This window comes from Lepisosteus platostomus, chromosome 1 (genome assembly GCF_059453375.1).
Source record: "Lepisosteus platostomus isolate fLepPlt1 chromosome 1, fLepPlt1.hap1, whole genome shotgun sequence".
NCBI lineage: Eukaryota > Metazoa > Chordata > Actinopteri > Semionotiformes > Lepisosteidae > Lepisosteus > Lepisosteus platostomus.
The window spans coordinates 3719578-3745060 of record NC_142611.1 but is presented as its reverse complement, the minus strand read 5'-3'; the positions used below and the strand labels follow the sequence as shown (position 1 = coordinate 3745060).

At 43.0% G+C, this 25483-nt stretch overlaps 1 protein-coding gene across 1 annotated transcript in view; it reads left to right on the top strand.

The window, feature by feature from the left end:
• LOC148677536 (protein WWC2-like) overlaps window positions 1–25483 on the top strand; it is a 71939-nt gene that overhangs the window by 21119 nt on the left and 25337 nt on the right. Inside the window, exons 2-8 of the mRNA XM_088642284.1 lie at window positions 10082–10191; window positions 15177–15380; window positions 16015–16091; window positions 16571–16650; window positions 19354–19483; window positions 19842–19985; window positions 21266–21339. Of these exons, the coding sequence (XP_088498410.1) occupies window positions 10082–10191; window positions 15177–15380; window positions 16015–16091; window positions 16571–16650; window positions 19354–19483; window positions 19842–19985; window positions 21266–21339 (819 nt within the window). The remainder of the gene's footprint in view (window positions 1–10081; window positions 10192–15176; window positions 15381–16014; window positions 16092–16570; window positions 16651–19353; window positions 19484–19841; window positions 19986–21265; window positions 21340–25483) is intronic.

Sequence of the window (25483 nt, the reverse complement as noted above, 5' to 3'; positions counted from 1 at the left end):
ACATAATTGGTTAATAAAACTTTCACAAGAGAGGTTGTAAATAAATAAAGGCCATTGCAGGATCTTCTAAAAATCCTGTTACAGCGGTGTTGTATTTAATTTATCTGCTGATCAGTATCAGCCCATTTGTGGATGCCTGATTCATGTTGCATGATGTGTTTTCGGAAGATTCGTGAAAAATGTAGGGTTTTCCTTCCTGTCCACCGCTAAACGCTGAAAACTGAGTGGCCCTGGCTGTTTTGAAAACCGGAGATCATAATGAAGGATGTGTCCTGTGCTTGAAATTCTTATCTTCCTTAAACATGCTGCGGACCTGAACGTTTGTGAGAGCAAATCTGCAGTTTTCCCTTTATAATACTATCAAAGGACACCCTATCGGTGCTCAAACCCCAAGCTTGTTTAGTGCATGTCATACTAATTCATGTGAGGGGTGGTGATAAGAAAATTGATTTTTTGCATCTTTGTTATTTGCAGGAGTGATTTTTAGAGCTCTGTTCTATTGTTCTGAAACAGATAATGGATAAAATATGGGAAGGGTAGACTTTGAAAAATATGATTGGAAAGAATGTCACTGCTGAAACAACAGCATAGGGACAGTTATCTAAGTTAAACAGTCAGGTGGAAGCAGCTACAGATTTTTACTCCTGAAAGCAAACTGATCACACCGATTTTGCGGCTTCTCATTTTTAAGTGTCGACAATAAACTAGCTGTCCTGTAAATCCAACAGATGTTTTCTCTTGTGAGGTACAACAACCTCAAACTGAAGGATCTCGCTGTGTAGTCTTTACCTTTTAATGCTGGAAAAGTTAGGTTTCCCTCTTGTTTTGATAAGTTTCAAACTTCCTGCCTGAGAGCTGCAAATTGCTGGTGTTTTATTCAATTAATTATCCTCCTGCTGTTCTGTACCTATAGAGGTAACCTAACAAACAGTGGGACCAAATTTTATTTGCTTTAAAGATTTTGCATCTTTAATTTACTTTAAGTGGGAAAAATATATCTGTGATGCTTTTTTCTTTTAATTTGCAGCCTTTTCTTTCCAAGAATCTCAGACCGTAACTGATCCATGCTCTACTAAACTTATTTAGGAAGGTGGTGAATTTAATAAGATCCTTCAATGAAAGGTGACAGTGGAGTCCCCAAATACTTGAGCGAAGCAGAATTAGATGGTCAGGTTCAACCACAGACGTGAACTCATTTCAAAATTCTTAATGATACCAAACGAGTCAAACAGAAGCACATAGCAACCCCATCATTCTGCACCCGACTCCACCAATAATGAAACTGTGACCATTTTGTGATCGTGCACATAATTAAAGATCTTCAGCTTCTGAACCTTAGTTTTTCCCAGGAGGTGTCCCATCCAGGTACTGACCAGGCTCACACCTGCTGAGCTCCAGTGGGCTGCCAGCTGGGAGTTGCAGGGTGATATGGCTGCTATATCTCTGCCGGCCTTAGGGTTGGACAGGACTCCCACTTTAAAACCGCGCCCAACAAGGGCTGCCTGAATTTCAACTGTTTTATAAAAGAAAGGAAATCGGCAGAATTTGTATTAAATTAGCTTTTTTTACAAAAAGGTTCATTACCATTGTGACCAGAAGACCTCTGTAAAAGATCTCAGCTAGATGTTCCCATTCAGTAAGAGGCTGAATTGCAAAACCTGACTGCTTAAGTTTAGCTAGATCAAGATAATTCAGGAACAACCTATTATAAGCACAGTTATCATCATTTAATGTTCATTGACTTAAATTTGCATTTGTTTTTCTTGTGTCTGACACAACTGTAATTTTGTAGGTAATTAAAGCTGACGAATAAGAGGGTAATAATTTGTTGTGTGTAAATGTGACACCCTTCCAATACGTTTGGGGATTATTTAAGGGATTAGAAAATTGATGGTTGCAATAACTCATTTTCAACCTTCCAGTGGGCTTTAGGCACTCATTTCTAATTTGTCTGTAGGAAGGCCAGTCAGTAGGATTCTGTGAGGCACTAGCAGTACACCAGCTTAGATTCTTTTGCTTAATTAAAGTTGATGGCTCAGAGCATAACCAAAGGCTATAGTAATTGAATCATTTTCAATCGCATAATAGGTGAGTGCCTGTTGACCATATTCCTTAAATCATGTTTTCAAATGGTTCGAGCCATCTTCGATGGGATGAGGAATATACAACTCCCATCTATTCAAGCTCGATCACGTAGAAAAGCCTTTCAGGTCAAATAGGGGAGGCGGGATTGTGTTTCTCTTCCTTCAAGGACCAGCGTGCTCCAGACAGCTGTGGAGTGGCAGCAAAGCGAGGCCAGTGCTGAGGTGGAAAGTTGTCTTGAAAATTACCCACTTTAACAGTAACAGCCTCACATGGGTGTCTGTTGCTAGCTTGGAAATTCATAAGCAGGGATGTGAGTAGTTGCGCCTGTGGCTTTTTTGTCATCCATGCCTGAGACTTTGGCTCCTCAGACATGCTGTAGATGTTTTCTGCAGTCTGTGCCCCCTTAAAACCCCACGTTTTAGAGTGTAGTCCATGCTGAATTGGGCTATGATCCAAGTGAAGGCCCTCGTCCCCCTGCTGCCCACAGATCGATTCCTGGGCTTGCAGTCTTTGCTCACGGTCACGGACACCGGAGGGGCGTTAAGGCAGCAGCTTCTGACCAAGGCAGTTGCTGCCGGGTTTTGTGAAGCTGTAGCAAAGGGCTGTGCTATTGGAAACAGACAGGTGAGAGATCACAAGCAGCGGAACTAAAGACATTGTCAGTAAGCTTCACTCATGAGGCGTTTGTGGCCTCGTAGTATGTGACGTATGTGCCTCTTTCCACTCGGGGTCTGAGGTCTGTCCAGATCACCAGACAGTCTCCCAGGGTGGCAGGGCGTCTCCTCTGAAAATGCACAAACAAAATCAAAGCAGCATTTTATGTACATATATTGAACAACAAATCTGGCCAAATGACCACTATTCTGTTACCAGGTGGGGCTTAGTGTTGCATCAGCACCTTACAATATCAAACGCCTGATTCAAGATGGAATATTGTATGTAATGGGGGAAAATGGGGAGAGATAAGAACGACAGCACTAAATTATTCAGTAAGATCTGCCCAGTTCACAGGCACCACAACTTGCAAAAGTATGCAAAAAGGCCATCAGGAAATCGCTAGTGAAATACATCCATCCCATGAAGAGCATGTGCACTTTCCGAATTATTTAACTCCTTGCTCCCCTCTGGTCATGTGACATTGTCCGTCTGAAAGAACTAAAAATATATTAATTGTTAGATTACAAGACCTATCGTGGAGCCTGAATTCTGGAACTCCTTACTCCAATGAATTGGAGAATCATGCCAAAGTGACCATTTGACCACCTAGAGTGGTCAGTGAACATCTGATCACTCCTTTAAGACCTGTGGTAGCTTCGTCTTCTGCTGGCTTTAGAAGAGAGATTAACATTTGTGTCCTTGGCCTTCTCAGCTGCCTGTAGCACGGTTGATTATAGTTTGTCCTGCAAATTCAGGAACGTCGTGTTGTGAAGGATCAAGAAAAGGTTAATTCCACCCTGGAAAGGAGAATTGCAGTGTTTTGGCTGTTGGGACTTCTTCAGGTGACACCCTGTGTTTCTCCCTTTGCTTTCTCAGCGTGGAATTAACCTGTAGCTGATCCTTTTCAGCAAAGGTGTGCTGATGTGGCTCTCCACAAATATTAAAAATAGAGTGTTGCCTTTCTTTTTCGGGGTTATTTTGCTGTATTTACTTGCCCGCTTTATGTGAATAAGTCTCAGAAATCTTTTTCCAGGGTAAGAAATGCATCTTTTCTTTGCCATTTCTTGTTTTTTTGTCGACATTTTATGTATGCTGCTCACTTCCACATTGCTCGTGTGAATTTACCTTTTATGTTTTGATGTTTACTGAGGCTTTTTGAAGTGTTTAAAATTGTATCTGTTGGTTTTTTACAAATACATACACAAAGGTGATTTTTTTTTAAGAATGGAAGCTTTTTAAAGTTGCAACAGTTGCAATAAACAGTTTTTTCCCAGTAATATTTGAACCAGCTCTGACCCACACGATTAAGAAGGTAATCAGTCAGTGGGCATGCTAGGAGACACGTAGCACCTGACCCGCCAGCTCATATCTGTTTTGTAGAAGAAATAAGATCCTAACACAACTGGAATGAAACTGTAGCTGTAGTTAAAAATTTATGTGTCAAAAACAAAAGTGTTTTTAATACCCTTAGTTTCACTTTATATTTTGGATTTTAGTATACCTGTGTGCTTACATTTTTAAATCCTGTAAGTATGTAGACACCAGAATTTAACTCTTTCTTATTGTGTATGTCCTGAATAGTATAGTCACCTGGACACACACTGTATACTCATGTTCTTTTTTGCAGTTGTTAGTGTTTTGGTTAAACAAGGCTTGATCAGTAAAAATATGGACCGTTTCCGTTTATGTATATTTGTTTCTGCTCGGCACCTCTGCAGTTTTGCGCTGTGCATTTTTTCCCTCTTTTTGTTATGCGTGTTTCCTACCTTGAGAATTGTATTTTGGGGGTATAATTTGCAAGTCTAGCTTGGAGGCAAATTGCTTCTGTGGGCACTTGAGAAAAAAATCATACTTCAGTTTTGTACCAACTCCTAACAGGTGCTTGTCACCTCTTATGGGAAGCATGTTGTTTGAGATTACTTGGTAAAATTGAGAATAACATCATGTGCATTACATGTGTATGCTAATTGTTTTTACTGTTGAACTGTGTTTTTAGCAGGGCTTTATTAACTGTGGCACGTGGACAGGTAAGCTGTTTTATTTGAACCATGCTGGATTTCCAAAGTAGGAGATTTCAGTATCTACTCAGCTAAGCTGAATGAAGGGAGAGGAGTAAGTAGGGAAAGGGAGAGGAGTAAGTAGGAAAAGGGAGAGGACAAGAAGAAACAAGGCGAGCAGACATTTCAAGTGGAGCTGACGGAGAAACCTGGTCAATGTGAAGAATGAAAGGCTTGCATGCTATGTAAAATGGCTGCTTGTGCACACACTTGTTGGAGGCTTATCTGTGTTTTTTTTTTCAGCTTGAGAAATTCCATATCCTCTTTGCTCCAGTGAATGGTGAGGTTGTGGGGGTAGTGGCCTTCAAATTGAATAAGACAAGGCTTCTTGCCAATTGAAAGGGCAAACTCCAGTCCAGCTGTTAGAGTTGGGGATATCATTTCTGAACAGGGCAAAAAAGGACTGTAAATGGCGGAGGTGCCATGGCATGGCTTTCAAACAGCAACATCTGCCAGGAGCCCAGACCAGGGCGTGACGAGAGAGTGCCGCAACAGGAGCTGCTGTGCGTCTTGTGCAGGTTGGGCCTGATTTCGGAGATATGTCCTGGCCAGTTCTGACTTGAAGGATGTGATGTAGAACATGAAGTTGCAGCGGCACGTCCTCTCGCTCTAACCAGTGTGCTTTGCGAAGAATATGAGCTTCCAATACCCCCTAGAAAGTCATAATAATAATAATAATTGCTTACACTTATATAGCGCTTTTCTGGACACTCCACTCAAAGCGCTTTACAGGTCATGGGGATCCCCTCCACCACCACCAGTGTGCAGCCCCACCTGGATGATGCGACGGCAGCCATAGTGCGCCAGAACGTTCACCACACATCAGCTATCAGTGGGGAGGAGAGCAGAGTAATGAAGCCAATTCATAGATGGGGATTATTAGGAGGCCATGATTGGTAAGGGCCAATTGGAAATTTGGCCAGGACGCCGGGGTTATACCCCTACTCTTTTCGGGAAACACCCTGGGATTGTTAATGACCACAGAGAGTCAGGACCTCGGTTTTACGTCTCATCTGAAGGACGGCGCCTGTTTACAGTATAGTGTCCCCGTCACTACACTGGGGCATTAGGACCCACATGGACCGCAGGGTGAGCGCCCCCTGCTGGCCCCACTAGCACCTCTTCCAGCAGCAACCTTAGTTTTTCCCAGGAGGTCTCTCATCCAGGTACTGACCAGGCTCACACCTGCTGAGCTTCAGTGGGCTGCCAGTTGTGAGTTGCAGGGTAATGTGGCTGCTGGCTAACCATGTGATGGTTTTCCAGGAAAGAGCATTGCAGAGGAATGTTTGCTGCAGTGCCCTGACATACTGGGTCGAAATGCAGAAACTTTCTTTAACTATTGTTTCCCAAGATATCTGATACACTTGTAGTGCAACCTTTTTGATCAGGGGTCTCCATCTCTGTTCCTGAAGAGCCATTCCATCTAGTCTTATATTACCCATTTCTAAAAATAGCAAACAGTTTAACTTATTCATGAATTAAGCAAGCATTCTGTCCAATTAACTGAATTGAAGTAGGTTACTAAGATGTTGGTGCGAAATAATATTTAAATTACTTAATGAATTACCTCTTTAACTGAACACATTTCCAGGTCTTTAGAAATTGGTGATTTAATTGTGATCTATAAAACATGTTGAACTGGGGCTCTTCGGGTCCACAGTTGCTTAGATGGTAGCCTGTATTTCTTGGCTTCAGTGCAAGCGAATCTGATTGTGTACAAGCAACTGCACAATTTAAGTACATATTCAAGTAGCTTCCCCATTGTTTCCAAAGTAACAGTCCTTTATATACCATACTGATTTAAAAAAAAACCTTTTTTATGGGTCTGTGTATTGCCCACAATTGAGTCCAGTCATGTTTCTGCTTGGAAAGTGCAAAGGTTGTATTTTATTTATTACCATGGAGAAAGCATATGTTGCTTATGTGACCCAACATTCCTCACATTCCACTTGTCTAATTTTTAACATTTATTGTAGTTAATTATGAGTGAGTATACATACCTGACTTGACAGCCCTTCACAAGAAAACACTATACCTCCAAAAGTCTATGGACTAGTTGTCAAATGCCGATGGTGTATGTGATTATTAAAATGCCTTTTTACTGATAAGGTCTGTCAGTTTTTTTTTTTATGGTGCCAGTGGTGCATTAGTTTATAGCCTATGACTTTTTAAGAAAACTATGAAAAAGGTTGAATGTTCCCTGGTCATCTTTATTTTAATTTTTAAATGTTTCGTCTTTGTTTGCCTGGAGTTCCTGTTTCTATTGTCTCTACTTTTAGCTCCCATCCTGCAGAGTGTGTGTGTTCATGGGGTGATTGTTTTTCCCTGTGGGGAGCAGGCTGACTAATGTACTGTGCTTGCAGAGCTCTTGAGTGTATTCACCATTTGATCATGACCACTCACTGTCAGTCGCTCATTCTTTCAGAGTTACAAAACAAGCAAATGCATGTGCAGGATTCTCCTCCAGCCCTTTAATTCCTCGCTTGCAGTCTATGCAGTGCATTCACAGAATGTGGTATTTCTTCATTGTTTCTCCTTCATTAAGGTATTGGTCTTTCTGGGTTTCAAATAAGGACAGTGTTTGCTTTCTTGTGGTATAAATAAAGACCAGAGTGTTTACTAACACTAAAGTTCATGGCTTTAGCTCAGTTGACGTTCCCTCAGCGTGTGGCAGTACTGTTGAGTATTAACTGAGGGTTGTGTACACTCTGTTTAGGTTTGTTTCTCATTCCAAGTAGTTCAGCAGGGCCGTGCTCTCCGCAGAGCAGATTCTCTGAATACGGTGGTAGTTCAGGTGGGTAGCTGCGTCAGCATGCGTAGGCTGCAAAGGAACAAGTAATAGGTTTATTCCATGCTGAAAAAAAGAAGAAAGAGAACACAACGTTTCGGCCGTGGAGCCTTCTTCAGGCACCTGAAGAAGGCTCCACGGCCGAAACGTTGTGTTCTCTTTCTTCTTTTTTTCAGCATGGAATAAACCTATTACTTGTTCCTTTATAGATTCTCTGAATGTCCTATGGTCTTTACCAAGGTCCACATTCGGGATTGATTTCTGTACACTTGCAAGCTTTTCTCCAAGCCTTTACGAACACCCAATTAATTTCACCAAGTGAAAAAAGATTATCCTTGTATATATCCCTGTTCCCTACACTACAGAAGTTACATTTTTATTTGGCGTTATCATTTTTTCTTATCTTTTGAAAATTCAGCCTCTGTCACTGATCACCTACCTGCTGGAAATTTGAGTTCCCTGTGTTTTGCCTATAGGACTCCCTTTATAACTTTATAGGCAGTGTTCCCTTGGAGTTAATATAAAAGTTGAATTACCAAAAAGATTGCAAGTTTATAAATCGGTTTCCAATTTTTCACTTGCTGATTGCTTAATACAGATCACAGTGCCCAGTGTTTTTTTTTTCTAAGATTCCCTTTCCTTTGCCAGCTATGTCCTTATGGTCTGAATTTGTGTTTATGTGTAAAAAAGCACGGGTATATTAGAGGCCAGTATTCACATCTAGCTCTATGGGAGACAAGATCTCTGTCCAGCTCAATTCTGCCTTCTTAAAATTACTGCTCAAGGGAAAATCTTCCCTTCCTGCTCTTTGAAGCCTAGATTCAGAGTTCATAGACATTTTCTACTGGTGGGACTTTCAAGTCCTGACAGACCACAGAGGCATATTAAACAACCAAGAAGACAGAAGAAGACCGCAACATGAAGTTTGATTCAGTCCATCACTCTGGAAAAGCCAAATTAGGCTTACTGTAGGAAACCTGTACCTTTCGTTTTCTCAGGATGCCAGTGAGTGTCTGAAGTTACACAGGCAATGCTGGTTTAGTAGAAAATATAACATAGTCCATTGAGGTGTACGGGTTCACTCTTGCGCTGAGTAGTAAAACCATTTTAATCCAATCTTCAACTAAAATCAAACTTTAAAAAAAGTTTTAAGTTTAGTGAAGGCCAGGATAAAATGTTTTTACTCCTCGGGTAAAAGCTGAAATAATCAAACCCCTATATATCTGAAGTAGCATTATTCATAAAATGATGAATATGATCTGCAAGATGAAGAGATATTTGAAGCCTCTGTCTGCAGCTGACTTATTTTATACGCTTTCAGCTTCTCACAATACAGTATAAAGAAGAAGCCTTTGTTTGTGTACACTGCAATCATCTGAAGTGCTTCATCTTCTCTAAATAAAAGCGTGCATCATGCCTTGTGAAGCCGCTGGCTTATATGCTGAGTTGCGGCTCTAGAATTAGAAGCTGGTGATGGATTATTATACTGAGAGCCACGGGGCCAGGAGCTCAAATCTCAGAAGAGGAAATTTTTACAGCCTTATTATGTAGCGATAATGGGGAATAAAGGCTTACTGATGAAAGAGTATTGTTTGATTCTTGGAACACTAAAACCTTGAACAGTCCTTAGGTTATAGCACCTGATGGAAACAAGTCAACTGTATGTAACCACCTGCTTTTATGACGAGTGCGATTGTGGCGCTCTGACATCAAGAGTCAGATTTTCACATGTATTTTATAAGTTAACGTTTCTGGGACGTTACCTCAGGAAGGAATTTTTCCTTTGTCCATTTGATTTTGTCTTCTAGGAAAACTAAAACCTTCTAAAGAGGTCTTCTCCCAAGAATATCGGGAAAAATAGGAGGCTTTTAGCCCAGGGAACTTAAGTGCAATATGACACATGTACAGGTTTCTCCAGAGATAAGAGGAAGTGCAGTTTCCCATTCCCCTTTATGGTTACTGTATGTGCTGTAAATGTCTTTCAAGCAAACTTTATTCATGATCGTTAAGCCTGAGCAGAAACAACTCCAGAACCCTGCAGCTGCTGCGTTCCGGACTTAAACCCGGAACCCTTCGATGATCTCATCGGGGTACACTTCACCGGGCCGTCAGGTGCCGTCACCCCCATCCGGATCAGCGCCGACACGAGCCCCTCGCGCAGCCCCCTTGTAGCGGAAAGGCCACCGGCTGGCCGCAGTGGCAGGGCACAGCAGCACGCGACGGGGGGGGGGGGGGGGGGGTTTACGTCGCTGTTTCCGTCGGCTCGCTTGGCGGACGCTTTTATTGCAAAGCGACTTGCAGTTAGGTGCTGTCGAGATGCGAAGGCGGCGGGTCACAGCTGGATAAAGCAAAGATCAAGCCACTGGAGGCCGTAAGTGCAGTTAACCGCGAGGGTGTTGTACACTGCGCTGTGACGAGGGCTGGGGGAGAGAAGTGAGGTGGGTTATGCCTACAGTCCACTTCTGTATGTTTACTTCCCCTCTTCTCTTTCCAGGTTGACGAAGCCCTTGTCGTTTGCGGACTGCGTAGGCGATGAGCTGCCATGGGGCTGGGAGGCGGCTTACGATCCACAGATTGGGATCTACTACATTGACCACATTAACAGTAAGTCCTGCTGAGTGTACAGCGGTAGATTTATCCCCACGACACGGCCAGCGCTTTGTTTTGGTTGGATCCCGCTGGGAAGTTTCTTCATTTTGGAACAGTGATGTGCTCTTACCTCCACGAATACAGAACACTCATCCAGTGGCCCTTCCATACGTGAAAAATGCTTCTTAGCCAGATCTTGGGACTGATCAAGGATGAAACCCAGTCGTTATTAAGAAATGTGTTTGAGGGAATATCAGTTTGCACCTGCAGTGATACTTCTTACAGCGTGTGGGGATGTACTGTAAATGAACATTATTCAAGGATGTTTCTGAATTTATTGGATAAGCTATGCAGGGACATCACTAGTCTTTTAAGCTCAAGATAAAAAGGTGATTATCTCCCTGTGTGGCCCGTTTCATATTTACTTGCCAGCTCTGTGCATTATTCTTTAATCTGAGTTCCCAGTAAGAGAGTTATGCTCACAGACATACATTTGCCTCAAGCACTTTGGTTTTTTTTCCAGAGAAAGAGAGCTTTTAATTCCGAATGCAGGATTTTGCCTGCTGCCCCATGTGTCTGTCCCAGAGTGTTTTCCCCATTTAGAAGATGCGGACTGGCGCTAGTCATCACAGTGCCCCATCAGTATAGCGCCACGGTTTGTAACGGGGTAGTGAAAAATGTGGTTGCCCTCTACATGGCAAACACAAGATTAAGTACAGTATGTTTCAGGAACTCGCAGTCACTGGCTCTTTTGTTTTTCAATGCAGCACAATCTGCAAATTAGTGTCAGAAAATTACGCAGGTTTGCCGAAACCTTAAAATAAGGATATCTGCACATTCTTCACATTCAGCAGATTCTATGGTTTGTTCGCCTAGAGAGTTCAATTTCACAGGGGCAAGAAGGTGTTCTGAGCATCGTCGTCCGCTGCTGCTGCTGCCCTCAACCCCTGCGATACAGCTCGGCCTCCAGTCACGTACCTGTTTCCCCCTCTTTGTGTTTATTTGATTGCAACTTCGCCCGCTGACGTTCTCTTCTGAAGGGGCACTTTTTGTTCAAATCACTGGGAGGCAACCTACCGCTGAGCAAGTTCGAAAGGAGGTCAAGTGTGTCTTTCCAGCCTGCTGCACTGGGCCGCTTGTTTGTGATTATGTCCACCTGACTGGGAGATGGGGTTAGATGTTCACATCTTTGTGGGGCTGGTTCTCTGACTCCAGTCCTGTTCTGCCAACTCATGACCCCACATCCTTTCGTACCTGTAGGCTTGTCCACGACAGACCTCTCACTTCGGCAGCTTTGAGTTTGAATACATTTTTGCTTGTGGGTATAAACTATAGTTTGGGGAACTGATGCTCAGAAATGAATGGAGAGAAGAGCTTGTTTCTTATTTTTGGTTTTGGCTTGAACACCTCCGGGGGCTTGTTACGCAACATTTCTTTTTCGTAACGGTGGTAATGATTTTTCTAATAATTGAAAAGCTTTAGGCAAAACGTTGTTGAATTTCCATCACGCTAAAAGGCTATTTTTTTATTTATTCCGCAAGACAGGTTTTAAAGCGTATTCATTTGGAAAATTGTTTTGCTTTTAACATACACCATGGACGCTAACATTTACTACAGGGACGCATCTGGTACATTTAACCAAAGTAAATTTTCAGTGCTCTGAATTAAATGTTTGACACCTTTTGGGAATTTAATGCTGTTAGCGCTTTTCAGTTTGTGCTATTTCACCTGTTGATACAGGGACTTCAAATACTAATCGAAAAGGTGAAGACTGGTCTGCATTCACAAAATCATGCAGTTTAGCAATATTGAAGGCTGTGACTTTCCTATCTTTGAATTCAGGGCATGATCTGTAGCAATGTGTCACATGTCACATTTCAGCTGTATCATTCTGTATCCCCAATACTGATGCCCTCTCGTTAGAGGACAGGTATGTGGCTTGGCATTGCTGTTGGTTTTTACCTCTTGTACTGTATGTGTCCATGATGAAAGTTGAATCATACCCTAACTACTGGGTAGGCAACATACTCAGAGTGATTGCTCAATACTATATCAGTTCAAGTGCTGTCTTCTTTTCTTTTCATTGTTACAGGTTGCACCTTAAAACTGTTGTTGGCAGTTAGGCATTTCACACCACATTGTTGACTGATGTGAGTTTTTAGCAGGTACTCCCTTTCGCACTGAACTGATTACAAGTAATGAACATGCTGTACTTTCACGAATTGTCTGTCTCTGTCCTTGTATACTGTAGTAGCAGTAGCTTAGCTTTGCTGCCTTTCTTAAGGGTTACACAGTGCAGACCTATGGAACACTAATTTGGTGTGAATTATGAGATCACCGGTGTAACTAAAAGATTCCTCTGGGTCAGGCCCTATATCTGCACTGTTGTACTAACTTCAGTGACATCCAGCTTTTAACATGTTTCAGAAGAGAGAAGTAAAAATTATGCTTATATTTGCCCAAGGAGTATTTTTCTGAGGGATTTGGGGTCTCCTCTATTAACTTAATTGTCCTATGTTTTATTCCTGTTAAAATTCATTATCCCCAGCAGGGATCTTAAGGTGTCATAACCCACATAACTCACGAGCCTTCAGAAGGACATTCTCATTGAAGGAGCATACCCTACACTTATTGGAACAGCATGAATGGATTGGCTCACTCTTTCTTCTGGAGGAGAGGAAAACACCCCCCACCGTGAGAGAAACCTCTGTGGGTCCCAGGTCCAACAAAGTGTTGGGTACACTAGTTGTTATAAATCGTAAGCAGGCTCAAGAAAGTCTATATCTGAAGCCCTGCCGTCCTTGGACGCTCATCGTGGTTAGCCGAGTGAGGTAGCTGTGGTTTCCTGTGTCTGGCTGTCAGGACATGCATGCGTGTTTCCATGTGTTTTTGCCAGGTGTTCTGGTTTCGTCCCACCTTCCAAAGACATGCTGGCGGGGATAGCCAGTGCTCATGGATTATATTTGTGTGTGTGTTTGCCCTGTGAACTGTGAACATAATGAGTCGCAGGGCAGATGTTATTCTAGAAACCATTCATCAGCAATGCAGCATTGTAGTTATGACTCCGGTCTTGTAACTTGTAACACAAGGAAACAGAAAATTCAACATGTTTTACTGTTCATGAAGGCTTTGTTAGCAATAAAAGAGTACTTAAAACATAGATGAAAGCAGAGGATGAAAGTAACATACACAAGTTATCTCCTGAGACAACACCTGTACAGTCCACCAGAGAGTTTGTATAACATATTGGCTTTGTTAGTTACCCAGGGGCTCATGTAAGTCAATTATCCTCAACCTCTTTCTATAATAAATAGCTTTATTATAGAAAATAACAAGCTTTCTTTTCTGTGGTATCTTTTATGATACAGCATCCCAAGGTGCTTCCTCGGATCATAATCAAAGCCATTGATGGAGATGAGTGAATTTCTCCCATATCGCTGAAGTATTAAAGTTTCCAGTGCTCACTGTAAAGCCGAAAATAAAGGAGATCTTATAAAAAAAGATCAGAAACAAAAAAGATATTACAGTAGTGGGCTAAATGAGGTTGAAAATTGCTGGAGGTAAATGACTGGTTTTATTGAAGTAATTATGTGGATGAAAGCAGAGGTGCCCTGGGGAAAATCTGGTTATTCCTCATAGTCAACAGTCTCTGCATTGCTGACATACTTAAGGTGGCACAGAAGGGCTGAGACTTTTTTTAAATCGTTTTGCAAAAAGAGGAACTTCATTTTAATTTGTAGCGCTCTCCCTTCAGAAGCATTTCAAAAGAAAGTGTCCTGAAGTTTCTTTCTTCATTCTTATGTGCAAACAACTTCAGGCTCTTTAAGCTGAAAACTGGTTTGGTACAAGGCGTTTTGACAGTGTTTGGAACTGCACAATGCAGTTCTATGTAAAAGTTCTTCATTATGTCTGTCACATAGTTCAGAGCTTAATAACTTCCTGTTTTCTTAGTTACTGGTGTTAAGTAGATCTTAGAATGTTGGGTGTTTGCCTCTGACTAACCAACTGGCCTAGGCTGGCATAATTTGACAAAAGCAAAAGAATAATCATATATTGCTTGCAAGCAACAATAAAATAGATATTTTTGACAGCAAAGTGTGCAGTTGGTTTAAATTTCCTTCTGCTTAAGTGAATGACATCTTTTGAAAATATTTTGCTCACTTCACCATGCCACCTTTGCATTGTTGGAGTATGAAGTGAATCTTCTACAGCTAACTAAAAAAAAAAATTAATTAAAGCAAAGGTTTATCAGGTTTGACAGAGGCTAGGTGTCATCTTCTGATCTTTATGTCCTTTGCTGTATGAAGCACAAATAAAGATATGAATGTGTGTTCTTCAGAGCCACCTCCTATAAGGCATGTCTGCTGTAAGTGATTTCGTCTCTTGTGAGCCAGTCCCTTTTTGGTAATTGTGTGATCTTAAGTAGAATAAACAGGTCTCCTTTTATACCACTTTTTGGTGTCCCATTACTGGATGATTTAACTTTTCTCCCACCACTCTAGGACACACAAAACAAAATGTTTGCTTTATTGTTTCTGTTCCAAGAAAACAGGATATTTTCAGCTGGATTCATCAAGGATTTTGGATTAAGATACAGTTTGCTCTGTGTTGTCAGGTGCTGTACGCAAGAAACTTTCAGATTAGGAGCTGTTGTCTTCTTTCATAATACAAAGCAAAATGACTGGTTAAAGTCTTGGTTATGAGCACACTCGGGCGTCACTTTATTACAGCTTGTGTATTTTGTCTCTTATTGTGCATGATCAAGTAAAGTCCCCCAGGCCCTCACCCCAACCCCCCACCCCCCCCGCACAGAATCCACAGCTTCTCGTTTTCTCCCGCGTGCACGTCGCGGTCTGACCCGGGTCCATCCACCGGCGTGTTTCCACGGTACCTCGTTCCGGCCTCTCCGGCCTCTTGTCGGTTGCCTGTTCAAAAAGACCCTTCAGGTGCGGGAATGCTGAACTGACCGCGTGTGTGTATGTGTGTGCGCGAACGCTCAGAAACGACCCAGCTGGAGGACCCCCGGAAGGAGTGGAGGAAGGAGCAGGAGCGGATGCTGAAGGAGTACCTGACCGTGGCGCAGGATGCCCTCAGCACGCAGAAGGAGCTGTACCAGGTGAAGGAGCAGAGGCTGGCGCTCGCCCTGGACGAGTACGTGCGCCTCAACGATGCCTACAAGGAGAAGTCAAGCTCCAGGACCAGCTGTGAGTACTGACGTTGAAAGTATTCCAGCTAATCAGCGTTTTTGACGAAGGCAGGCGGATTTCACAAAATTGTTGCTCCTCAGCGTGGCCCGTCGAGTTCTTGTGAACTCCTGTTTTACATTGCAGTGCTTGAATTTCTCCACATTTCTGACCATTTTTTCCCAAATTTGACTCCCCTCATTTACTTTGGTTCAGTCCGCCAGCTCTGGGACAGCCCACTATGTTTTTCACCGGGGGGCTCGTAAGGACAAACCCTGCAGCCGCACACGGGAGAATGAGGAAGAGCGGGCATGAACCTCCTGTGCATTCCCCTGAGTGCCGCTTGCTTTTTAACGTCCCAGGCTACGCCACCCCATGCGGGAGGATTAGCGTTGATTGGAGGAGAGGCACAAGCACACGGAAAGACATGGGGGCCCTGAGTCACTGCGACATAAGAGGAGCCCTGAGCCAGTGGAGGTGGAGCTCTTTAACCCACTGGTTTCATTTTTTTGGGCGGCTACCACAAGACCAAAATGTTGGAACTGATACAGTAGAGGGAAATTTTAAGTGCGATGTTAAGTGCAAATTTGTTTGTGTTCTTCGGGTTTTCTTATCTCAGAAGAAACTAATTTTGTTTTTTTTTTCTTATTTGTAGTATTCTCAGGATCTTCATCAAGCACAAAATACGACCCTGACATACTAAAAGCTGAAATATCCACTACGAAAGTCAGAGTAAGGATTTTTTAGATCAAATTTCTTTTTGGCTTCATGTGCATAATTGTGTTTGTTGCAGTGCGAATTAAGAAAGCCCATTGGTTGTTGAAGGCTAAAAACTTTTGGTGAAATATAAAGTTTTGAACAAAATCTGCTTGTGGAATATTTGCTTTTAAGTAATTTGTAGTTAATGTATGAAGTAAGCAACAAAGAATATCCTTCAAAATTAACTATTTAAATTCTTTGGTAATGCCAGTTTTTATCTTAAAGCTATTAGCAAGCTTGTGCATAGAGGAAGAAGCCAAGTGTTTTTAAAGTTGGTTATGAAATACTGTTAACTAAATTTGAAGGAGGGTGAAAAACATCAGCCGAGCGAGATTGAAATGACTAATTGAAATAATTGGCGTGGAGCTTTCCATGGGTATTTAAGCCATTTTTATTCCCCATGAGTACATATAAAAACAGATTGAACTAACATCTCTGCTTTCATTCAATAGGTGAATAAACTGAAGCGAGAACTCTCACAAATGAAGCAAGAGCTTATGTACAAAGAACAAGGCTTTGAAACCTTACAACAGTAAGTTTGTTTGTGCGAGTGGCACTCTGCCTGTCGTACACTTCTCTGTTACTGCGGTGGAGTTCAGACAAAGGCCTTAATATGTCTCTGGGTTTGCAGGGTGAGATCTGAGGGCAAGGTGGCACTGGTACGGGTACGGTACTTGATTGGCACCAAATCGATGTCTGCAGTCGATAAAACGCGTACTGGGATAACTTGCCTCACCTCTGAGCAAGCACATACCCAGGAGTGTGGGTTTAATAGTCTTAGGAGTTCCCGGCTCTGTCTTGCGTTCCTGCTCTCTGTAGCTTGGGGGAGTGAACTATAGGGTTTTTCCATGACCTTGATATCCAGCTGGACAAGGATGCAAAGCATCTGTGAAAACTTCATCCCACTGCTGTAGAGATGGGAGGGGGGTATTGCAATGGTAACCTAAAAATTAAGGGTGGAAGGCTAAGTCAGACAAGAAATTCATAGAAAAATCAGCTGTAACATGAGCCTTGAAGGCTCTCGATAATTATTAAAGGGGCTTCAGGCTCGTGAGACTCCCGGGGCTTTAAGGAGAGGGTTTTGGTTGCCTCACATCCTGGGTCTCCTCTCTTATAAACTCTCCAGTAAACATAGATTTCCGCTGACTTGAGAGTGTCGACCACCTGTCTGTGCTTTAATGAATGATTCATTGTGTAGGCCGTTGCTTCCCTAGGCTTTTTCAGCCTGCGTGTGCGATTGCACAGCAGTAGTGCGAAGGCAGCGATCTTTGCCCCTTGGCCGAGATTAGCTCTGCTACAGAAGCAGTGGACATCAGGATTTCAAAGGCACTGTTTCTGCTGTATTACTTTGGGGACTATCTGTTATTTGTTGAAACATTTGGCAGATAAAGAAGAATGCGGGCATTTCAAGCGTGTTAATAACTTTGAGGAGCGGAAAAGGCTTGAAAGAGATTATTCTGCGTCCCACATCTTCTGTGTCCCTGCAAAAGTATAATATTTTACCCATAATAATACATTTTAGTGAATTACAGCTAATGTATGCAGTTTTATTCAACTAACTTTTTCTTCAAAACTGTTTGCCAGGTTTTTTTTTTTTCCGGTTATGGCTTCTTTCTCACTAATCGGTCACAGAAGTGACTTCCATCTCAGAATTTAGAAATGTTTTGAAGCTGCTCAGTTCAGTAGGGTGGCCTGGCCACCTTGGTGCCCTTGGTAGTGTGTGTCTGGGTGGCATGTTCACATTCCAAATCTTAATGATGAGTTTCCCCATACTGAGAGGGATATTTAGACTTCTCCTGACCTGTGCTTCTCAACCACTTTATCCCTGACTTGCTTCAGAAACTCTTTGGTCTCTGTGGTTGCAGTGCCATATCCTCCACTGTGTGTGTTGTGACTTGAAATTGGGCGTCTGTGAAGCCTTACTCTGAAATCACATTGAACAACTTTGATTACACACAGAGACCTTTACACTACTTTTGTGACCTTTCAATCAAATATTTTGCACCTGAAGTGACTAAGGTAGCATGGGTGGTATTTATGTATTTATTGAGCAGCAGTTTTAGCTTTGGCAATTTGAAAAGAAAATTGTAGGGTCTAAATATAAAGTTCTTTTTCAAAGTGTTGTTATTGCAAGCACAAATGGCCAGAAAATGTGGAAAGTTAGCAGGACAGGAAAATATTTTGCAAGACAATATAGCTTGTGCAGTATATTTAAATTGTGGTATTTTTCATTTTTATTTAGTATCTGAACAAATTATTATTCATTAGACCCTTAGTGATTGATTTTGATACAAATGTACATGGGTTAGAGATCCTATTTTCCCTCCCAGCAGTATTCACTAATAGTAGTAATTCAAAAATTCATATTTGGGGTTGAAAATGACCACCTGAAACGATCAGTATTGCTACACAGTCTTCGCCAGGCTGTGAATCATGGGACTGAAGCAATACTCACATGGCTATGCATGGATTAAAGGTTAGCCTGCAAGCCAGTTTTTATTATATTAATTAAACAATGAAGCGTTGTTTGAGCTTGACCTGTTTGCAAGCAATTTTGTTTAAAAAGAGATCCAATTTTTGTTATTTAAGATGCTAAATTGCATGTCTGAGGAAACAAAGAATCTAGTATACATACGATTTATTGGCACCAAATGTTTGTGACAGTAACTTTGTAAATTGTCAAAGTCTAAATGTTTTTATTTCAGTATTTATAGCGCAAGTCATTGAACTGATTAAGGAAGGACATTAGGAAAGCAGATCCCATTGGTTTAAACATCTCACGGCTGTTTTTTTTTTTCTGTTTTTAAGTGCCATCAGTGCACAGCATGCATGGTTATGTTACTTATTGGAGAAAAACAGTTGATTTGCTTATGAAACTCCACTGGTAAATATAGCACAGGGCATGTATTTTACTTGTTTGAAAATCGTTTCCTTTACACTCAAAACTTTTTAAAACTTTTCTCCTGCAATAAAGATTACAGTTTGTTTTCATAGGGAAGATTTGCTGGTCTTCTGCTTTTGTTTTCAATGAAAATGTTTTTACAGTTCAGGCCTAGTTAACGGTTATTTATCTCAAGGGTATTTTTTTGTTATTGCTTGCTTTCAACAACCCATGTGTTTCGCCTTGCTGACCAACTGTGGTAGTGAATTGTGTGAAGGAGGAGTGCTGCATATAGATAGTCAAATATGAATTAAAAAAAATGGAGTTTGACTACTTTCTCTTTTTCCTTTTTAGAATTGACCAAAAAATGTCTGGAGGCCAGAGTGGCTATAAGCTTAAGGAGGCGAAAGCTATTCTGAGTGAGCTCAAATCCATTCGGAAAGCAATCAGCTCGGGAGAAAAAGAGAAACAGGACCTGATGCAGGTATTGTAATTAAATACAGAGAATGCTCTGTGGGTGCAATGAATTATCCAGGGACTACAGAGTAATTGTTTCTGTTTGTATGATAGTGGGGTTAAAAGGAAGTATTCCCCTAAAAGCCATTAAATAAGTGACCTAATTTGTCTAGCATTGTGTTTCAGATGTTGTGGTGTTTTGTCAGATCGTTGCTTTTAATTGAAGACGTTTTTCTGAACAGCAAAGGAAAGAGCTGTTGATGGGTTCAGCAGTGTGGTGAAACTATACTGCATCAGCAGGGATGTTTTGGGGGAACACTGAGTGCCGACAAGTGTGTTTTCGAAAGGGACGAAAGAGTGTCTCTCCTCTTTCCCGGGTGCCGCAGAGCCTGGCCAGACTGAAGGAGCGGTTCCACTCGGACCAGAGCATGCGCCGATCCGAGCCCGACCTGCGGGACACCTCCAGCTCCCAGCTCCTCCTGTCCCGGCACGTGCTGGACGCCGGCTCGCAGACCGACGTCTCGGGGGAGGTGAGCCGTAATCCGGAGCGGAACCAGCCTGCGTGTGTCCTGAGCTCGCCTGCTTCTGTCGGCGGCTTGTTGCGGAGCGCGTTTGTGCCGAAACGTTCGCGTCTCTCGTTCGCGCCTCAGAAGTTGATTTAAATATGTAAGATGGTCAAGTAGCCTCTCCCGTGGGGGCGGTCTTGTTTCCCAGCAGCCCCCTTTCACCCCCGCACTTCGCTAGGTTAGGGACGGCCCTCGTGGTAAAACAGGGTCCGCAGGCCCCCCTCGCCGTCGTCCTCTCCTGGATACCCGACCCCGGCAAGCTGCCTCCCTCGTGCCGCGTGGGCGAGAACCCAGCGGCGCGCGGCCGGCTCCCCGGCACGCCCGTAGCGTTGTTATTTCACGGGAAGCCCCGCCGTGCAGCTGGGAGAAGCCTGTGCAGTGGTGGCCGAAGTGGGTGGAAGGGCAAGGGGAATGCGCTGGAAATACACCAGCAAAAAAGTAGCTGCCGGGCAATCCTCAAGTCCACTTTACTTTTAATGAGCTCCTTGACATTGCAAGGACCCGCGCATCCGTTGCACAAAGCGGCCTTGTCCTGCAGAGCTCCGGGGAGCCAGCCTGACCCTGCAGACGGGGGGTGCAGGGCACCCCAATCTGCACGGGGCACCAAAGAGTGCGGGACCCCATGCGTGCCCAGAATCAATCTAGAGGCATCTCTGATGTAGCCCGCACGTCACTTGTAAGGGGGCGGGAAATCAGAGCCTTCGCAGAGACAACGTGCAAAAACATGCAGGAATTCTTGCTAGAAAAATGTATTCCATCCATCCGTGCTATTGTACGGGATTTTTTTCATCTCTCTAATGAACAAGTGTTTTCTCTTTTTCTAAAAAAACATTTTTTTTCCACAGCACTTAAAGCGTATGATAGAAATCCAAGTCAAGTACAGGTCAACCTAGAAAATAAGCTGCTTACAGGGCACAGTTTTGCACAAACCGCTCTGATTTTGACCAGATGGAATGCTTACGGGGGGGAGGGAGTTAGAGTTACTAATGATATTAAAACCAGTCACTTGAAGTCGTTACATGTGATGTTTTTCTGTGATCCAGCCTGATACTGTGGAAGTGGAAAACTGGGTTCTGGGGTGGAACAGGGTAGTAATGGCCTAAAGGAAGAAGCATGTGTTGTTTTACAGGGAAAACATGCCGAATGAGAGACTTGCACTAACAGTATTTGCAGGAGATATGCGTTAGAGAAGATCAGACGGTTGTGTGAGCTCTCTGCTTTTCTGTCCCTTTTCTGTGTTACAGGCTGGTCTGATGAGCAGGGCCACGCTGGCTGAGAAGGTCCGACTCAGTCTGCAGTACGAAGAAGCTAAAAGAAGGTGCCGACATTTTCTTCTCTCAGACATAACGAACAAATCTCTCTTGCACGTACAGGCTTTCTTCTTTCCTGGTCACAGGCGGCCAGCTTTTCACTTTGACAGGTTTCATTCCAGCTTCCAGGCTGGGGGCTGAGGGGTGAGGGCTTGATGGATCTCCATCTGAAGGGGTTAACTGCAGCTCACAGTGCCAGCTAGCCCAGCTGGAAAGTGTCTGACTTCAAAGATGAGCAAAAACCATCTTTATCAAAGCTCACAACCATATAAATGCAGCAGTGACTGCTGTTCCCTCTCTTGGCATCAGTTGGAACCAAGCTTAGTCTTTCACAGCCAAAACAACACCTTTGATATGACCAAAGGATATACAGCCCCTGACATTGGCTTCCAAAATATATATTTTTGAAGGTTGTTTTTACTTTAAAGACAAACTGGATAAACATAACACCATCATTTCTTGCAGTAATGTCTGCATCTGTTTTGTTAATGTTTTGAAATGTAAAAGTACGATCAGATCACAGAGATACTCACGTACTTTAAGGTTTGATTCTTTTTGGACTTAAGGAGTATGTGACACACGCCTTATGTACTGTGCCAAGCAAGAGTTTCTGTGTGGGAAAGGGTTAACTGTTTATCGTACACTGTGAAATTATTTGCTTATTTGGGTTGTGCAGTTCATCCCTGGGTGGAATTTGCTCTTTCTCGGGCATCTCCAAATTCCCGGAGCTTCTCCGAGGACAGACATGCAAAAACAAATCCTCTGAGCCACACAGCTGGCTGATCTGGAGCACCTTCACTGCTTCAGAAGGTGATAGCGGCCCAGTAGGTTCACTCCAAATGTGCTGAACGTTATTGGACCTATAGAGGAAATCCAGATTGTTTCCAGGAAACTCGGCAATAACAGCAGGAAAAACCGCAAACAGCTTGTTCATGTCGCAGAAGTTCTGAGCCGTTTCCTCAAGGCCTAATGGTGTGCCTCAAGTTTTTGCAGTGTCATCACCAGCTTTTCACATCTTGCGGGTTTGATTTTCGCCCACTCTTTCTTGGGGAAAATTGCTCCAGCTGTTGCAGGTTACTGGGGGAGCTGGTGGTGTACAGCAATCTCCAGTTAGTGCCACAGATCTTCTGTGGGATTGAAGTCTGGACATTGCCTGGGCCACTCCAGGACGTCCACCGTCTTCTTTTCAAGCCACTCGAGGGTTGCTTCGGCTTTGTGTTTGGGGTCATCGTCCTTTTAAAATATGAATTTCCGTCCCAGTTTCAGTTCTTCTGAAGATGCTCCAGGATCTGCCTATATTTCCCTCTATCCATTCTGCCCTCTGCTTTGACAAGCCTACCAGTCCTTGCAGATGAAAAGCCCCCCCCCCACAGAAGTCTGCTGCCACTGCCATACTTCAGTGTGAGGATAGTGTTTTGTGAGTCATAAGCGATGCTCTTCTTTTTCTCAGATATAATGCTTGACATTGAGGCTAAATAACTCACTTTGTGTGTCATCAGCCCATAACATTTTCTACCTCATCGTTTCAGAAGAAAGACTTCCTGTGAGTTTGTTTCGAATTTGACTTCCTCCTCACCACTGGACCATACAGTCCATTTTTGTGGAGAACCTGAGCTGTTGTTGACTTACTCACAGTTTCTCCCATCTCGGTTATAAGACATTGTAGGTCTTGGAGGGTTGTTTCCAGCCTCTCGTCTGCTTCTCTGACCAGTGTCCTTCTTATCTGGCTGCTGACTTTTGGAAGACGGTTGTTCAAGATTCTGAGTAGTTGTTTTCACTTCCAGATAATTGATTCAACAGTGCTCTGTGGGATACTCAGTGCCTTTGAAATCTTTTTATATCCCTTGCCTGACTCATGTCTATCCACAACTCTTTTCCTTAGTTGTTGCAGAAGCTCCTTTGGCTTCATATTATTTTTTTAGCAATGTAAATGTTTTTTAGCAACAGTAGGAGCTCACAAAGACAGGTGTCTTCAATCTGAATGGATAACCACTTCAACCACTGGTTTCCAAACGACATATCATGCAATTTCAACGCATTGACATTGATACGTGATATCGATATCAATAAATTGATATTATTTATCAGAGAATTTGTATGGATCAAAAGGGAAAACAATATCGGTCTACCAAGTTGTCTGATTGTAACTCAAATGAGGCAAAATACAATGAGAGTCAATACTTTCTATACCCCCTGGAGATGAAATGTTTGTGACAGTTTGAAGTTTTATGTTGGTCACTTGGCAGCAGGTATTGATCACTTTGGTATTGACTTGAGTATAACCCTTTCAAACTTTCTAACCAGCAGCTGGTTTGCAAAATATTAATATGATTCAAAACGTAAGGAGTTATTTCCACCTTTATACTGTGTAATGTTTGTTTTTGAAATATAAAGGTTTTGCATGTACATGATACATGCTGTGCATGTGAAATTACACTTGATTTGATTTAATGGAGTGACTTTTCCTGGCTACACTTTGTGACTCATAAAATTAGAACCAAACAGTATTTCTGCACATTGACACGTGCCGTATGACCTCTGCTAATGATGCCGATACATTTTTTTGTTCCTTCTCCCGACGGAAAGCAATCATAATTAGTGGAGCTTTGCTCTTCTAAAACCGCAAAATACTTGAAATCTGCAGCTCTCGCAGAAAATGCAGACACCTTCTCACCGGAGAAAAAGGAAGAAGGTGGACAAATATTGCAGGGGACCCCAGCCAAGATTACCCAGGATTTCTCCCAGTCGGCTTTCTGTCGACATCTTTTCTCCGGGATTCACAGCCAACACAAAAACACCGGGAGCCAAAGTCATCATTCGACTGGGTTCACGCAGCCACCCAGTACTTGGCCATCCCCTGCTTTTTTCTTCTCTCTATTCGTTTGCACACGATGGCCTTCTACGATTCCCTTGCTGCTCCTCCTGCAGAGGTCCGTCTCTCTAGCTTATTTCGGTTCACTCTGCCGAAGTGGTTTTGGCTTTCCCACTGTTCCCCTTCGACCCCTGCTTCTGCTCCCTCCTTCTCTTTCTCAGTTTTTAGCTATGAAGTAACATCTGCTTGCTTGCAGCAGAGAATACCTTTTGGGAATCTTGTAACAATAGCACCACCTGCTGGAAGCATTTGGAATTTCATAGCCCCAACCCCCCTCCCCCCCCCCCCTCCATTCTTCTCTGCACTGAGCTCAATCTATTCTTCCCAAGGGGCGTTGTAGGAATGTGTTGACACTTCTGCTGATATTCGTGTAATAAGTATCCAGGCTTGTCCAGTTGTGTTGTTAATTTCTTTCTCATGCCATCCGCATCAACAAGAGTAATTTCACATGTTCTTTTACAGCCGAGACAGTGCTAAATGTTGAGCTATTAAGAGTTCTCATAATGAAACCCTAATGCACGCCTATTATTCAGTTTATGCTTTCAGCTTTTGTGATCTTGTAATTGTTACCTTTACTAATTATCTGCAACAGCATGTCGTATCGCATTTATTCTTGGTGAAATGCCACTAACTTCTTTCAAGTTTTCTTGTGCCTTTTTTTTTCCCCGAGTAGATAATTAGCATTTAGAACAGGCCTGGGCACTGATAACGCAGGTCGTATACTATGTATTTACTTTTTAGAAGATTTGCGCTAAAGGGAAGTTTTAAATGGTAAGGTATCGCCAGTGCTGTAAGCCCCAACTGTGCCGATTTCAGTAGCCTGAGCCTTCCGTGTGAATACGGCTCAGACAAGAAAGGTGCTTCTTGCTGTCTGCTGTAAGACTCGGTTGACATACCTTCCACACCAGCAGCCATATCACCCTGCAACTCACAACTGGCAGCCCACTGAAGCTAAGCAGGTGTGAGCCTGGTCAGTACCTGGATGGGAGACCTCCTGGGAAAAACTAAGGTTGCTGCTGGAAGAGGTGTTAGTGGGACCAGCAGGGGGCGCTCACCCTGCGGTCCATGTGGGTCCTAATGCCCCAGTATAGTGATGGGGACACTATACTGTAAACAGGCGCCGTCCTTTGGATGAGACGTAAAACCGAGGTCCTGACTCTCTGTGGTCATTAAAAATCCCAGGGCGTTTCTCGAAAAGAGTAGGGGGTGTAACCCCGGCGTCCTGGCCCAATTTCCAATTGGCCCATACCAATCATGGCCTTCTAACAATCCTCCTCTAT